This window comes from Athene noctua, chromosome 2, assembly GCF_965140245.1.
Source record: "Athene noctua chromosome 2, bAthNoc1.hap1.1, whole genome shotgun sequence".
NCBI classification, from domain to species: domain Eukaryota; kingdom Metazoa; phylum Chordata; class Aves; order Strigiformes; family Strigidae; genus Athene; species Athene noctua.
In genome coordinates, this window is record NC_134038.1 from 150,084,012 (window position 1) to 150,100,106 (window position 16,095).

The following is a 16,095-nucleotide window of genomic DNA, read 5'->3' on the forward strand; positions in this document are numbered from 1 at the left end:
TAAATATTTCACTGTGCTTCAACATTTATCCTTTTAAGGAGCTGAGTTTATCTTTTTCCATTCTCACCTGAAATGCCTGAAATTATTCACATTCTTCATGAATCTAAGTCTAAGTTTAAATATTTCACTTTAAAATAGGCATTTGCTTTCCAAACTAAAGTCTGTTTAGTCTGTTACAGTACCTGCGACTTTCTAATTATTCCATTTGAAATGTCACTATGTTTCAATATCAAATCAAAATACTGATATTTACATTTTTATATGAAGGTGGGTTTGCATGCATTCAATTCCAGGCAGAGGAAAGTTCATTTGCGAACTCTGCAGGAACTGTCTGAAGTACAGAAAATGACACCGCGGGAACGAATGAGGCTGAGGAAGTTAAATGCTGCAGATGAAAATGCAAAGAAGTTGAAGTAAGTTGAGCATAACATTTGCATTGTGCTCTAACCATGCAGATTTCCCCATCCAACAGTCTAACAAGATAGAACTGTCAAGATAAACATAAAACTAGAAAGGGTCTTCAGCTACTCAAAGTGAATGGGGATTTCGGATGAGTTAAATCACAGCAATTATTTATGTAGGAAAAAAAAGTCAGAACATTAGCCCAAAACTGGTACTTTGAGCATTGTGTTTCCGGTTAAATAAGCATATGAGAGATCTTCAGATGTGTTACAATAGGAGACTTTATTTTTAATGACTTGTCATTGCACAGTCTGAGGAGCTGGACGTTTAGTTACAGTCCAGCTTTTGTCATTGTTTTGGCCTAAGAGATTTGCCAACAGAAGTTAGCAGTTCAGAGGATACTCTTATCCAATGATCAAACAGGGGTAATGGGCATGTTATAAATGCTTTATGATTTTGATTTTTTATTAAGTGAGTGAGACATAATAAAAGGGGGGATTTGAAGGAGAATAAGTACTATTTCTGAGTGGAATATGAGAAACAGTTAGAAGGCCAAGTGTGTATGCATGGATTCCTTCTTTAAATAAAAAGAATATACTGTTTTGATGACATGCTTGAGTTTTTCCCAGTTAAAAATACTCAATGTTTTATATGGTATGAATGAAAATCAGAAAAGCACCGTATTAATTTTTAATTAATTTTTGATGTTTTCTTCAAAAGCATTTTGCAAAGTGCAAAGTAAATTAACAAATATTTTCTCATTTATAGAGGTAAGAGGGAATAATTATTTTTGATCATGAGGAGTCTTAACACTGTTGTGCCAAAGCAGGTTATCAAGTCAATAAGACAATGATGTCCTAGTACAGAAAAATACTGTAGGATGACATGAAGCCTGAATATATGGCCTCTGAAACTCTGCAGCTAAATATACTTGCAAGTCAATAGTAATTGCAGTTGAGCGAAAATGCTCTGTAAAATCACATCCTAGGGTTACTTGTGCCAACTTGCGATTCCAATACCCCAAAGCTACAAAAAAAACCATAAAAGCCTTCATTTCATTTTTGAAAAATATGTCTGATGAACGTTTATGTCTGTCTAACACCATTGCATTTGATACTGAATATGGCATGTAAATTTATTTTCATTTGAAAAAAAAAAATCTCATTGAATTGAAACCACTGTAGAAAAGGTATTAAATTTAACACCTCTTCTGCATGGTGTTTTCAATAATACGGCAGGCCAATTTTTGTACTTATAAATTTATAAATAGGAAGTCTGTCTCCTTCACTTTTTTAAAATGGATGGAGATTAGGAAATAATACTAATTGCAGGCTAGTTCTAGTTTGCTTTTCATTTTCTTTGCTTTCTTGCGTTTTAGTGTTTTCTATTTAGATGCATGTTTTTTTTCCACAGCAACAAAATTAAATGTATTTTTTCGTAATATAAAGGCAACATATTAATCTTCAACCTCGTTCTCAGTCATGAATCTTTAAAATGGATCTATGTTAATCTTGAGGTTATTGCCATCTGACTCTAGCTGAAAGTTTTTGAAACAGTGCAAAACCAGTACCTTTTCAGACTGGAGATCTGCTTTCAGCAGTTCAAATCTAGAGATTGATGGGAAGGAATATAGTAATGCAAACTGGAAGAGCTGCTTAATGTAGCACTTGGCTTAAGTAGTCCCACACAGAAAAACAGAGTTACCAACTCTCCCCTAGTTGAAGTGTTTATAACACCTGAGTGTTGCATGCTTGTCTTCAGCTGAAACGTACCTGCACTACATGGTGGAATAAAGTCCAAAGTATTCAATTTCTCTGGAAGAAGCACAAAAGACTGGGACTAATAATTTACTATTGCTCAATTATATTATGCAAGTTGTGAAACAAAAATATCATAGTGTTTGGAAATAAGGCTTGAAATTTCTTTGTGAGTTCACTAAAACTAACGTCACCTTGAGTAGATGCCACAAATGTTTGGCACCATATAAGAATTTGATTTTCCACATCTGCTTTTAGAGGATACCTTTGTGCACTCCCTGGTAATGCATCCTAAACACAAGTATTCTGTATTTACAGACAACTGGCAGAAGAAAAGTATCAAGAAAATATCAAAAGAATGCAAGAATTCAGGTCACGCAATTTTCAGCAGCTGAATGTCAATGTCCTACGTGTAAGTATGTGCTGTTGTTTTGGAGGCCTCATTTATGCATATTCAGTGTACAACACTTTTCTGTTTCCCATGTGCTTTTTTTAATACTAGAGGCACAGTCCTGGTCTGAGACTAATAATTTGGAAAGTGCGTTGAAGTCTGGATCTGTGATGAGGGAAAGTACATTCAGTTATTCAGATATGGTTCGACAAACTCTCTATTCATTGCACAATTTTCTTTTATTAAGTTGTCCTTAAATCTACATCTGCTCTCTGAAATATACTTACTGACAGTCTATGTGACATCAGAGTTCAAAATACATTCATTTTCAAGATAAATTTAGAATTGTAATCCCTTAAACACTCTAATTTGGCATGGCTGTGTGTTTTTTTCATTTGATTAGTTAAGAATATTAACATTTCAACTGGCTTTTTAGTAAGAAGGAAGTCTTGGAATGACGCCCAGTGTAAGCTGTCCTTTGCTTTTAAGCTGTCTGCAACAGAAGATATTTCCTGTTCAATTCTAGCACTACATCTCCTTGTAGAGAGAAGAGTGTCAGTTTGGAAATAGTCAGTGAAAGCATTACAGGAATAATGAGGTTTTGTTATGTGCTTTGTCTTGTACCTTTTCTTTCACATGCATTCTAGTTTCTATTTCCCATTGTGTCTGGAAAAAAAAAAAGTTAAATCTGTCTCTGCTTATGGCTGAGTCACTACTGTTCACTTACGAAAAAAGTTAGGATTGTGTTTTAGTATTTGCCTAATACAAGTCTCGGCAGTTGTATAGATCAGGGCAACCATTGTATTGTGATCCTGCTGAAAGCTCTAACTGTACCTGTTTCTCCATGCTGCCTCATTCAACTAAGGAACCTGATGAGCAGGCTTCAAAACCCCTAGTTCGTTCTCAGCCAGTGTGCGACTATGTGTCCAAAGGACATGATGAGCCAAGTGGAGATGAGACAAGTCAACTCTGCATGTCTGAACTTACAGACCATGGTAAGAATTCAAAATTTGATGTTGAAATGAAGCTATTGAGAAAGCAAGATTTGATTTTGTCCTTTGTAGTTATTTTTTGGTGGGGAAACTGCAGTGTAAAAAGTGGTCAGAATTGTAAAGTTGTCAGAAAAATTACGAAAAGAGAATGAAAATATTCTAGGTGGACATATGTACAGCAGATGTACAGCAAGGTTATGTGGCAGGAGGTCTGTGTTCCCAAAGTTTTGAGTGACCTGTGAGCAGTGACAGAGGTGAACACGCTTTCTCAAATGAGACGCTGAGTTAGAAGCACATCTTTGCACATATGAAGTGACTGGTGTTAGAAAAGTATTTCCTAAATTATCTCTCCAGTGCAAAAATGATTACAAGAATTCAGAGCGTTTGCACCTCTGATATACCCTTTGATGCCATTTTCTTTATCTACAATGAGAGAAGCAGATGGAAACTCTTTAAACTGTGCTTATCTACACTGTCCTCAAATACTTAAGTACTGACTAAAGAATATATATATATATCTATATATATATATGTACTTTTCTGTAGATAGATGAACAAATAGTCAAGCTTTTCAAAAAGGGTCAGACTGTGGAAATGTGCTTAATGAAGAAAATATTTTAAGAGCACATTTATATGTTTTGTTTCTACAGCGTTTCGGAATAGCATCATACTCTTAAATATTTAAGTATCATGGTGTAAGCACTGTTATGGTGGTTTTTAATCACATTAGAATCTTGTAAGTATGCATTAATATACTTTTAAGTATGAAAACTACTTTTATCTAATAGCTCTGCCTTTTAGTGTTGGTTTATGTATATCTGTGAAGGTATACACCCTTAAAAGCATCAAAATCTGTTTGTGGTAGAAGTGGGGCTTTTTAATAGCAAATGTCCTTTTCTTTCAGTGTGGCCTCATTTATGTCTTACGTGGTTGGCTTGCTATTTCATAGTATAAGGAGGGATGACCTGTGTAGGAGAGAACTCAGCTGCTAGAAATACATCCTGGGGGGAGGGTGGGGAAGCTTGAGAAAGCAGTAAATGTGGGAGGGAGATGTAGGGGGGGGAAGCATACGAAGATACCTAAATAGAAACAGAACAACATGCATGAAAAGAAAGAAAGTGATGTTCCTGCCTTTAGAGGTCATTAAGCTGTTATCAATCCATTGTACAAAAATGAATGCATGTTTAATTGCTTTTGCCAGAGTCTCTGACATTGAAGTAGTGGGTTTATGAGAAAAAGGAGTTATGGATAGGCAAGAGAAATTATATGGTTTCCTTGCTTTGTGAATACCTTGTTATTCCCCAAGCTGATGTCAAAGCTGTTACTTAGTCTATTCAATATTCATACTCTTCTTTTCTTTAAACATTTCAGTGCAACCATGCATAACCTACATGTCTAATTATTAAGTTATTAATGTCACTATTGTATTTGAAAATGTGGATACAGTTCCAGCTATTGATTTTTCAATAGAATTTGGTTCTTGATCCATAAGCTATACAATAGAAAAACAAGAAAACTACAAGCAAGGCTATAAAGTGGTTTTATAAAGTTGTCTTACATGTTAATAAATCTTGCTAACCATACTAGGTTAGCAGAAGAAGTTACACTACAAAAACCAGAGCAACAAGCTCCCTAGTTGTAATTAATAACTAAAAACTGTTGAGGAAGGCGAGAAAAGACAGGGGAGTGTTCATGAATGCCAAGGAGGCTCAGCAGCAGCCTTCAGATTACTTCAGTGCAGACCTAAAAATCCTCTCAGGAATGGGAAAAGCTGGTGGGGAACAGCTAGGGATAGCACCCCAATCCCAACAGGTAAGGAGGAAAGTTCAAACTATCTTTGGCTCATTCTGCAGTCCTTAAAAAAAATTGCAACATGAGCAGAAGAGAAGAGCAGGGCTTGGAGGTTTGAAAGACCAGGCTCTTAGAGGGTTAGGGAGAGGCAGAGAGAATAAAACACCTTACACTCTGGTTCACTGAAAATTATCTAAAGCATTATGAAACACAGTTGTATGTCAGTGGGGAAGGTGTCACATATAAAGCTCAATGTTTAGCTTTAGTTAGTAGATTTGAAAACCATGGCATCTTGATCTAGTTTTAGCATTGGTAGTTACTGAAAGCTGGGAAAAACAAGGCAGTGTAGATAAACAGAAGTCACTATAACAATTTGGGGTTTTGGACTCACAGTGGACGAGTTTCAGCAATGTCAAACACATTTAACTGCTGCAGACTTCCCTGGGAAGTTTAAGGTTCTCTCCATGTTCGTTTTATGTAATCAACAATGATCTTCTGAACTTTTAAAATTCTGATTAGCAGCCCTGTGCACTTGAGAAACATTTGAAAGGGTTCTCTAAAATCACAAATAGCTGACCAATTTGTTAGCCTTCAAGCAGGTTTTATTTTTTTGGAATATGAAAGAATCTGAGTGGACCCTGTGCTTTTGATGCTGAGATGAACGCAGTCTATTTACAGAAAAGGTTCACCCAGATTGTTCACATTAGTACAACAAGTTCTTCTGAAACATAAAGAAATAAGCTGATTCTTATTCTGACAGAGAGGCAATGTAAATACTATTTTTTAACAACAAAATGAAGCTAGTCTTTCAATATCACATTCCTTACTATGCCATCCAGCCATACTGTGCAGATTTATTCTTCCCTCAAAGAGACTAGGAATGCTGCTGAGTCCTGCGGGACTGATCGAGAGTGTGGTTTTGAAATACGACTGTTCAGATGGCACTTACTAAGCCAGACCAGCTTGCAATGACTGGTGCACCTTGGCATGCTGTTGCCTTTCTTCCTGTTCATTTCTTGGGTTCCAGGAACGTGTTCTGCAATATCCCCCATGCCTCAGCAGAAAATAAAGAACTTGTCAAGGAGGGAAAGATCAAAGAAACATGAACTTTTGCAGACAGAAATCACTTTGAAATTCTTCTGTGCTTGCATTACTTAAGCTGAAGAGGAAAGGGATTCACCATTTGCTTCTGTTCAGTGGAAAAAGTTACAGCTTCAATTTGACCGTCAAGTCCAGACTGTGGCTACCGTAGGCATCTACTCATACTGTCCCTTTCCTAAAGAATTTGACTTGTTTTATACACTCTAAACAGTTCTCGCTGCTTCTCTGTATAAAAAGCTGTTCCTGGACCAAAATATTGTGGTGTTTGTGTATCTTCTTATTTCTGGCTTAGATTAACTTCTGGCTGTTTCATGCCAACGTTTTTAAGATGCACTGCCTTACTGCCTTGCAGCTTAAGTAGTTCTCTTCCTTCCTTTGCTTATTCTCCTCATGTTTTTATAGGCAGCAGTAATATTCTTCTGGGTAAAACCTCTATATAATACTTCTGTATTATTCATAAATGCTAACGCTGGTCACTTTTAGCATACTTGAACCTTCCTTCCTTAATTCTTTCTTTAAGATGCTTCCAAGCTGTTATCTCCCAATTTACAGTAGATTATTCTAGTTTTCATTCTTAAACTCATGACTCTGTTTTTTGAATTTTTCTCCTTTTCCATTATTCCAGTTCTCAGGGTCACCCAGTGTTCGTTGTTGTACTATTCTGGTCCTGCTTTGTATTGGTGATGCACTCTAGCTTAGCTTCCAGAAAGGAGTGCTGTGCATGCCAACTCCAGCAAGGCAGACCTCTCCCTGGCCGGCTGGGCAGCACTGCTTTTGGTTACACAGCAGTGTGTGGCTTCTGCGCACTTACCAGCCTTTTTGTGGTCAGCACCCTTGCAGTGATGGGAAGCATTCACAGAGCTGCTCTGCAGTGCTGGCTGAGCTTTCAGGGAAATCAAGTGTCCTTTCCTAAAACAGCAGCCTGGATGGTTAGGAGAACTCATAACCACACTAGCATGGGATATCTTCTTGGCATGCAGTGGCAGCAGGATAAAAAGGCAGGCACATGGGCTTGCTCAGGAATATTTCTGTAAATCTTCAAGTTCTGGGACCTTGTCTTTCCAGTTCCTTGATTTAGCTGCATGCATGCTAGAGCAAAGGATTCTTTTGGTTTGGCTGTTACTTTTCTCCACACTGCAGATATTCAGAGTCATGGCAGATGGTAGGTAACCTCCCTTGCAATAGTGAAGGTTTAAAAATGTGGTTTAAATTTCTGTTTCTCTTAAGTTACTTTAAGTTTCTTAACAGTTTTGCATCCTTACTCATACAATCTAGAGTAAAAAAATGTTCCTTTTATATGTAAGAAGACAGGCAACAGAATTGCTAAGACAGAGGCGCCTGGAAAAAATTACTTTTATAATTATTATTAACCATATCAAGTAAATGCCTGAAGTATGTTGAGAGTATCATTAGAACAGTGTATACTCTTACTCTACCACTTCAGCTAATTAGACCACTGGTGATTTCCTTGGAAATTTAAACCTTTGTAAATAGGTTTTATTAATTAATATTTATATATTTTTTATAGTTGTGTTTAATATTAATTGAAAGATGTTGATGCCTCCATCTTATGTGTCCAGGAATTTATGAAACTGTAATCGTACAAATAATTTCAAACTAGGGTGGAGAGTTAAGAGCAGTTAAGAATATATTGTACTACTGGGAACAGTTTTGCTTTACTATAGATATCTTCGTGTCTTTTCCAGTTTCTCCAAGTACAAGCAGAGACAAAAGAACTGAGATAAATTTCGTACTGAGAGGTACTCAGAGACACTGAGCCACCATCAGTGTTAAACAGAAATATTTGTGTGTCAAAAATACATATGAGTATCTGTATGCTTCATTTATTTTCAAGGAATACCATAAAATTACTAATGATTAATAACTAAATGCCCTTTGTATTTTCATTTGGATTTTTTTGTTTTCTGCTACATTTCTCCAGCTTATTTTATTGATTAATTATTTCTGAATATTTAAAAAGCCTATTTTGCAGATCCTGGCAATGAAGCAGGAATGGGCAATGCAAAATGTGTCAGGATAAACCTCTATCTGTATTTCCTATTTTTGCTGCTACCTATCAAGGAAATAAGTCATTTATCCCCTCTGATTATTATCAAAAATAAAAGCCACCTTGTAATTAATTGCTTAACATCACTTCCCCCCATCAGCCTGCCCCATCTTTTGACCCATTTCTTTATAGAAATTATCTCCATTTGGACTAGGATAGATAGGCCGATGTTCATTTTTCTGGAGATCACTGTATGTTATGTGCATGTACTTAGTGGTTTTGTGAAAACAATGGTGAGGCAAATTATACTGTAATGCTGACAACTAGAGCTCAGTGTATCTATAAGAAAAAAAATGCTGTAAAAAAGAACTGTCTGTATTTAACTGATCATTTTAATGAATGATGAGTGCAGATGGAATAAAATTATTAATTTTCTAAAACATGAGCAAAAATAAGCAACAAAAAGTTAAAAGTATCCATGAGCTACACCCAGCCTTGATGTTATGGATGAATATGGTCAGTGCCTTCCCATGACAGCTAGAACAAGGCTGTTCCAGCTAGGCAGGTTCATTAGATGTTTAATGTTTAATGATGTGGTCTCCTCCTAAAGAGCTACTGGGACCATCATGTAAGTAATGCATTACTTTCTGATATAGCAATATAGTTCATCTTCATCTACTAATGAACTTTATTGATTTCATTGTCTACTTTCTTGATTACAAAAAAAGGTAATCAAAAGAGCAGATACCCGAATTTTCCAGAGAATTGGATATTGAGAGAAGTTTAGGATGTTGAGGTTCATCTTTTCCATGGATTTTGTAGTACTGGTAGACCACTGTGGCTTTTCTGTGTGGGCTACAACACATTGGGCTAGGTAGGATGGAAAATTGCAGCTCAGTCACTACATCACATGACTTATTTGAGTGCAGGTCCTTTTCTTTAGTTACAGTGTCTTCTAATGAAGCCAGACTTTACAGCATAATTCCTCTTAACTCTGTGTACAACTTGATTCCTATTGACTAGCTCCAAGTTTGCAGAGGTATTTAATAAATAGGAAACACTAATTATGGGGGCTGACTTGTAAAGAATCCAGAGAAATCTTTATCAGAGCGTGCATTGTACTTATCCATGTGGGAAATTAGTGTGGAATATCTGAAGTTTCTTAGTTTACTACATAGAAAATCTCTTAGATAGAGAAGCTTAGTCTCTGCAGTTGAAAAAAGCGTGAAGAGCAAGGCATAATCCTGTTATACAACAGTAATAGCTAAATGTTCAAGGTTTCTGATTCAATTTCTACAGTAGAACTTGCCTTGAAATTGGCTAAAAAATCATAAACTGTATCTAAAAGTGCTTCCAGATAGCTCAGTGCAATTACAGATGCAACAAAAACTACCATTTCCTTATCATTATCTTTGATCCTTCTGATTTGGGTCAGTTTTTACAGTTGAAAGATACTGGGTTGAAAGCTATCTCCATTACCAAAATCCCATACTTCTTACAGGAGCCATAAAGAGTGTTAAATTCAACAAGCTACAGTCTAACAGGCATGAAAACTTAAAGCCACGCACTGGCATACGTGGCTAAAAGTGCCACTTTATATTCATATCAATTTCACAGCTGATGAGACATGGTAAACGAGAGTGGGGAAGATTTTTTTTTTTTTAAGTATACAAGAAATTATATATGCAAATGCATCCATATTTCTAAAGGCTTGTCCTCATTGCAGCACTTAAGTACCTGGAATGAAAAAGACAATGTAGGAAAACAGCACTGGACATAAGGGCCACCGATAAAATATTGTATCTTGCATTTTTGTATTGCCAGTACATTACTAGTTTGGGCTTCACCTGCATTCACATCAATGTCTGTCAGAGCCCAGGTTTGCATAAAATACTACTTTGCCTTTAATAAACAAGTTTGTGGGAAGGGGTCAATTTAAAGGAGCAAAATAGCTTGAGCTAACTACTTGTGCTGTTTAATTTCTTTGTACAGGAAAAGAATGTAAAAAACTAAAGACATATAAATTAGAAGGACATATGTGATCTCTACAATCTCTGTTATATTCCTTTTAATTTCTGTATACTGAAAAATTACTTAGCTTAATATGTTGCAATACACTACACCTGGCGAACCCCTGATTTCATTCCAATTCCAAAAAAGCTAAGTACGTTACATAATTGCATACATTATTTCTGTGTTTCCACTGCTAATTGTAAGTTATGGCAGATATTGTTTTGAATTTCAAGTGGGCAAAGTTCAGTTGACTCTCAAATGGGAAATCTTCACTCACAGAATATTGTGGGGGGTTTTCTAGTCTTATTTTTACAAGCTTTGTTGAGGAATTTTCAAGGGTGTTTTTTTTTTAAATCTTGGAAGGCTAAAAGCCGTAATGTTTGTGAGCACATCTTTAAGCATCTCTGCACATTTTTTTTTTTTTTTTACTGACTGTAAAACAGTACTTATGCATACTGATTGGGTAGCTGAGTAACACTCTAAAATATGATCACACAAGAAATCGCACTGCTCAAAGTCTTTTAGAAAAATCACATCTTGTTTTGTTTTCCAGTCTGACAAGTCAAAATAGAACAGAATAATATTTATAAGTGGCATTAGACACCTTTCTGCATTATTCTTATTATAGAACCCTTTGTATAACCAGGAAGATTAGTCTCAATTAAGACAGTGTTGCAGTGACTTCTACTGTGGGTTACGCATTGGTCTCCTCTTTCATGGGGTTACTCTACTTCCACGATCATAAGGCATATTTCCTGACTTGCTACTTGCTGAAATGATACCATGGGGTGTTTGCAAAGAGAAACACGCCTGTTTAGTTCTGGTGTTTGCAGTTACCTGTCCTTTACTTGTCCTTGGCATGTAGGGTGACAAAACTCCTGAGACTCTCGCAGGGCCTGAGGGTGTAGGCATGCTGGGAGCATACCCCTGTGACCTGCTCATCTGTCTTAGGCAGTCTCTGCTAAATTCAGCAGGAAAACTGAGTTTTTATTTGACAGTATGTTTTGACTGATCAAAAAAGTTTAAAATAACTCAAGGACTAAGGTAGTTTTAAATTGATGTTGTAAGCTTTGTGGTAATTTTTCCTTTAATTTACAGCTCTTGCTCTGTTCCTGCTGGATACTGTGCAAGTAATAGGGCAACCTTTACAATAATAGGGCCTCTTTGTGCATAAAGGAAATGTCTTCCAAGAGACACTAACTGTTATTGACTACATCTCTATATTGTTCTTTTCATTCACCCATTGGTACTCAAAGGAATTCTGAATATTTGGTAAATTTTTAGACTCGCTGAACTTTAAACCATGCTTGAAAGGCAGCATGGCTTCATTTCATTGTCACTGCCTACCAGAGCTCCCATTTCTGTATACATGACAATTAGAAAATCAGAAGAAAAAAACAACAAACAAAACATTCAGAAAATTAGGGAAAAAATACAACAAAAGCATCCCATCTTACTGTTCTTTTTCATTAAGAACTTCTTTTAGCAACTCCTTTCTTCCTCTTATGCTTTGTCTCTACCTGCTAACAAAATACCAGGAGGTGGAAAGTTTGGGGAAAAGAACTGTGTCCTTCAAATAAAACATTTTTCTTGGAAATTTCATTTCGAGTAAGTAATTTTTCTTGGGAAAAATATTTTGTAACTAGGTATTTCTAACATCAAGTTGTAGAAGATCTCCATAAGGCTACTCTTATTTACATCCTCTTTATGTCTATTTTTCCTCCAAGCTTCCTTCCAAGCCCACAAGTGAATTGAAGCTTTTTTCCTTTTTAAAATGCTAAAAGGAGAATTATAAATTAACTTTGGTTATATTTCTAGTTCTTACATAGAAAAACCCATTTTACTTCACATCTGTGCTCTACATGGCCATGTCAGAAGGTAATTTTAATGGTAATTTTTACTGGTTTCGTAGTCCTTTTGTGCTTAGCCAAAAGGATCGTCCAAGACTTTCATGGGCACAAAAGTCCTGTTACATCCCTTAGTTAATTTCTTAAAATATTTTCTGAGAGTCTTTTTCAGCCTAGTTTAGAAGAGCTGGACAAAAGCTTCCACTGACTTTCTTAACAATGAAACTTCAGAGCTTAATAATGTGTATCTTGTCTATAGCTGACCAAAGGATGGCAATTCTCTTTGATGGAAACTTAAAGTTGAAGGTTTTTGTCTTGCACTGGAAAAAAAAAAAAAAACAAAACCCAAACCCATCAGAGTGAGCTTAAATGATAATAATGGAGTTATCTTATTTTTCCTAATCATATGACTATTGACATGGGGTGCAGAGTCCTTGCTCTCCTTTTCGGTAGAATTTCCCATTCAATATTATGTCACTCAGGGAAACATATCTATGTTTCAAACCGCTTCCTAGTGACAGTGCTTAAGCTCTTTTTGTTTTCTCCCTTGAAGGGAGAAATCCCTTTCTGTTTTCGCCCTCTGTGGTAACTGATGCACTGTTCCAAGGAGTGCTGGCCAGCCTTCCTTTCATGGATGTTCACCATCTCCTTTTCCCGGTGATTTGTGAGAATGTGTACACATTGCAGAGCCATACAGAAACAGGCAAGTTTCTGCTAAGCTTGTGAGTCTGTATGTTAAATATGTGCACACATGCAGATAGATCTGGGGTAATTCTAAACAGTTTGTTTGTGGAGCATCATGTAACCACAGAATCAATATAATTTTGGTCAGAAGGGATCTGTGGCAGTCTAGTCCAACGCCCTGCTCAAATCAGGTCTGATCAGGTCAGGTTGGTCAAGGCTGTGTCTGCTCAAGTCTTGAACACCTCCAAGGACTGAGCTCCTACAGCTTCTTTAAGCTCTGTTGCAGTATTTGATCACTCATTATAATTTTTTTTTCCTAACATCAAATTGGAATTTATCATGTTCCAGCTGATGTTTCTTGCCTCTTGCACCTCTGAGAAGAGTCTGGCTCCATCTTCCTTTTATCCTCTGATACAAATAGTCATGGGCAGCAATAAGGTTTCCCCTTTACCTTCCCTTCTTAGGGCCGAATGGACCCCGCTCTTGCAGCCCTTCCTTGCACCCAGGTGCTCCAGCCCCCTGCCCAGCTTGGGGGCTGTTGCAGCATTTGCTCCCATAGGTAATGCCTGCTCAGAGGCGTTCAAACTGGAATTTGCTGATGAGTTTCCACAGAAAGGAAAGGAGCAGGGACACCTTCGCACTATTGATGAGGTCCTGCCGGTGGGCTATCTTGCAGCCTAGCGCAATGCAGAAGGAAAAGGCAAGAGGGATGCTTTGCTCTTGCCTCAGTCCCCAGCGTGGCCCATGTACACAGCCTTGCAGGGGGGCAGTGCAAATGTCTGTGTCCTGGCCCCTCAGGAGCGCTCTGTGGTGGTGTGTAGTAGTAGAGATGGTAACACCACTTTTGGGTGTCTTGGTTCATGTCACCATAATGTTAAGAACGCATTTTATCTCATGACAGTATAGGTTTGTCAGAGCAGTTGAATGATTTGCTTCTCACTTCGCTGTCTGTAATACTGCCCAAACCGAGGAGTGTAGCTACATGGAACTATAGCATTTTTTAACTTAAGAACAAAAAGTGACAGCTAAGAAAATCTGCCTTTTTCCAGAAATGAGGTGAAGCCTTGGGATTGAAAAAGTACAATAGTCCCTAAGAGCCAAGTGTTACTTTGTTACTGTGAATACAAGTGGTGACAATGAACATATGTTATACCGTTTCCTCTTCTCCTTTTTTGAAATAAAAGGGGCCTTACTTATTGTTTTCTGCATGCACTAGAATAGGAGAATGCTGCATCAATGAACCAATTATGACTTCGAGGCAAGAGAAAATTAAAGATATTTATCAAAGTATTTTCATCTCTTTGGAGAAAACTGTTGTTGCCAAGTTACCATACTACCTGAAACAAGTTCTTGGTGGATTTAAGCAAAATATTACAAGTATTGCATTCCTTTGTTTTCTTCATAGCTTATTTTCTTGGGAAATAACCGTGCTTTTATGATTTTTTTAGATGATGGGTTTTTACCCTTCCTTCCACTATTAGCATCATGTTACTATATAGAAAGAAATCTAAAGAGGAATGTTGTTATTCAGAGCTCATTTTCTTTTGAATATCTAATAGCAAGTATCAAGTGTCTTGATGCTATACCTAAGCCTCCTAGCAATAGGTAAATAATTCCTGAGTTTGTTCTGAGTGAATTGCTTTGTAAGCAAATAAAAGATACCATGACTGGCCTTAGTGTAATATTCACAGCTAGATAAAACACAAGAGTATTTTCAGAGATCAGCTGACAGATCAGGGGGTGTGAGGGGGCAGAAGTAGCTGTAGAGACCTTTCTTTGTTCTCCATACGGGGCATATAATTATGCTTTATCAGAGGGAGAAGAGGCACCTGAGGGACAAGGGTATTACTGCGGTGTTGCAGCCATCAGGCTGCATGTTCTACCAGCTGGTACAGTTTTAGAAAACTTCATGTTGGATGTTACCATCACCTTTCTTTTGCAAGGGTCTGTGAGGAAATCAGAGTCTCTGCTGCCTGCACAGGGTGACTGTTGCATGCAGGGAACGGGGTGATTTGGGCTCACTGTGCTGGGCAGGTCAGGAGTGCAGTGTGAGCAAGAGGGTCCAGTGGGCTGCAGACGGTGTCAGGACCTTCTTAAATGTGATGCTCCTCTTCTTCCAGTCCAGCAGTCGAAGTGAAGAGGAAGGGTACCCTGGGTTCTGCTGCAGAAGTTTTGTTTCAGACAATTAAACACAATAATAAATGCTTTATTTTGGGGGAAAAAAATCTGGGGTGGGGGTGGTTCTCCTGGAATCCCACGAATTGATCCTTTTTTTTGTTTTGTTTTTCTTTTTTTTCCTTATTCCAAACTAAGAAAGGTGAAAAATAGAAACAGGAAGGATTAAAAATTGTGGCAGTGGAGTATGGTGCTGTTATGCAGCTTCCATAAATATATTAAAACAGAGAAGTCTGAGTGAAAATGTGTCAGCATTTTGGAGGTAAATTAAGTTTATAAAAAAGGAAGTATTTTTAAAAATACTTTGGAGTGGAGACGGTAGAGAGTAGAGATTGTATCTCAACAGGAGAGCTCAGCCACCTAGTGCTGCAGATAAATACATTTTCCCTTTTTTTCTGACTTCTCTTTCTTATGCCTTAAAGATTAGAATTACTCCTCCTGCCCAAACTCCAATGGCTTTTAATGGATTTTAATTGTATTGCCTGGTTTAAATCCTTCTGATTTTTTTATCCATGTGAAACAAATAAAAAACACCACCATCTATTAAGCATTCTTTATGCCATATTGTTTGAATTTCATTTCGTTAAAGTGGTAGATTTAATTGGTGAGAATGGCGGAAATCAGCATTAGCTAAAGTTAGGACTATGGTGATTTATGACAGATGAATATTAAGTGTTTTTTATCTTCAGCTAACATTTCTTGTAATAATACTACAAAAGACAGATACCAAACCTTTTCTTTTTGAAAACCGTTAGCATGAAAACAGTGTTTCTTGGCTTGGGTGTAACTTATTTTGATAAGTCAGTAAGGGACCGCCTGAAATCAAAGCTGGGGTCAGCACCCCTGGAGCATTTCTCTTCATGAATCTTAGAGCTACTGATGGGACAGCTGGTGAGCCAGGCTCCCTTGTCATCTCATCCTGTCTCTTGCTGCT

General features: G+C 37.3%; 1 protein-coding gene across 7 annotated transcripts in view; it reads left to right on the forward strand.

Moving 5' to 3' along the window:
- NEK11 (NIMA related kinase 11) overlaps positions 1-16,095 on the forward strand; it is a 124,178-nt gene that overhangs the window by 45,848 nt on the left and 62,235 nt on the right. For all 7 annotated transcript variants that reach the window (XM_074900641.1, XM_074900640.1, XM_074900645.1 and 4 more), the window contains 3 exons: positions 294-413; positions 2,478-2,571; positions 3,416-3,545. In XM_074900641.1, the coding sequence (XP_074756742.1) occupies positions 294-413; positions 2,478-2,571; positions 3,416-3,545 (344 nt within the window). The remainder of the gene's footprint in view (positions 1-293; positions 414-2,477; positions 2,572-3,415; positions 3,546-16,095) is intronic.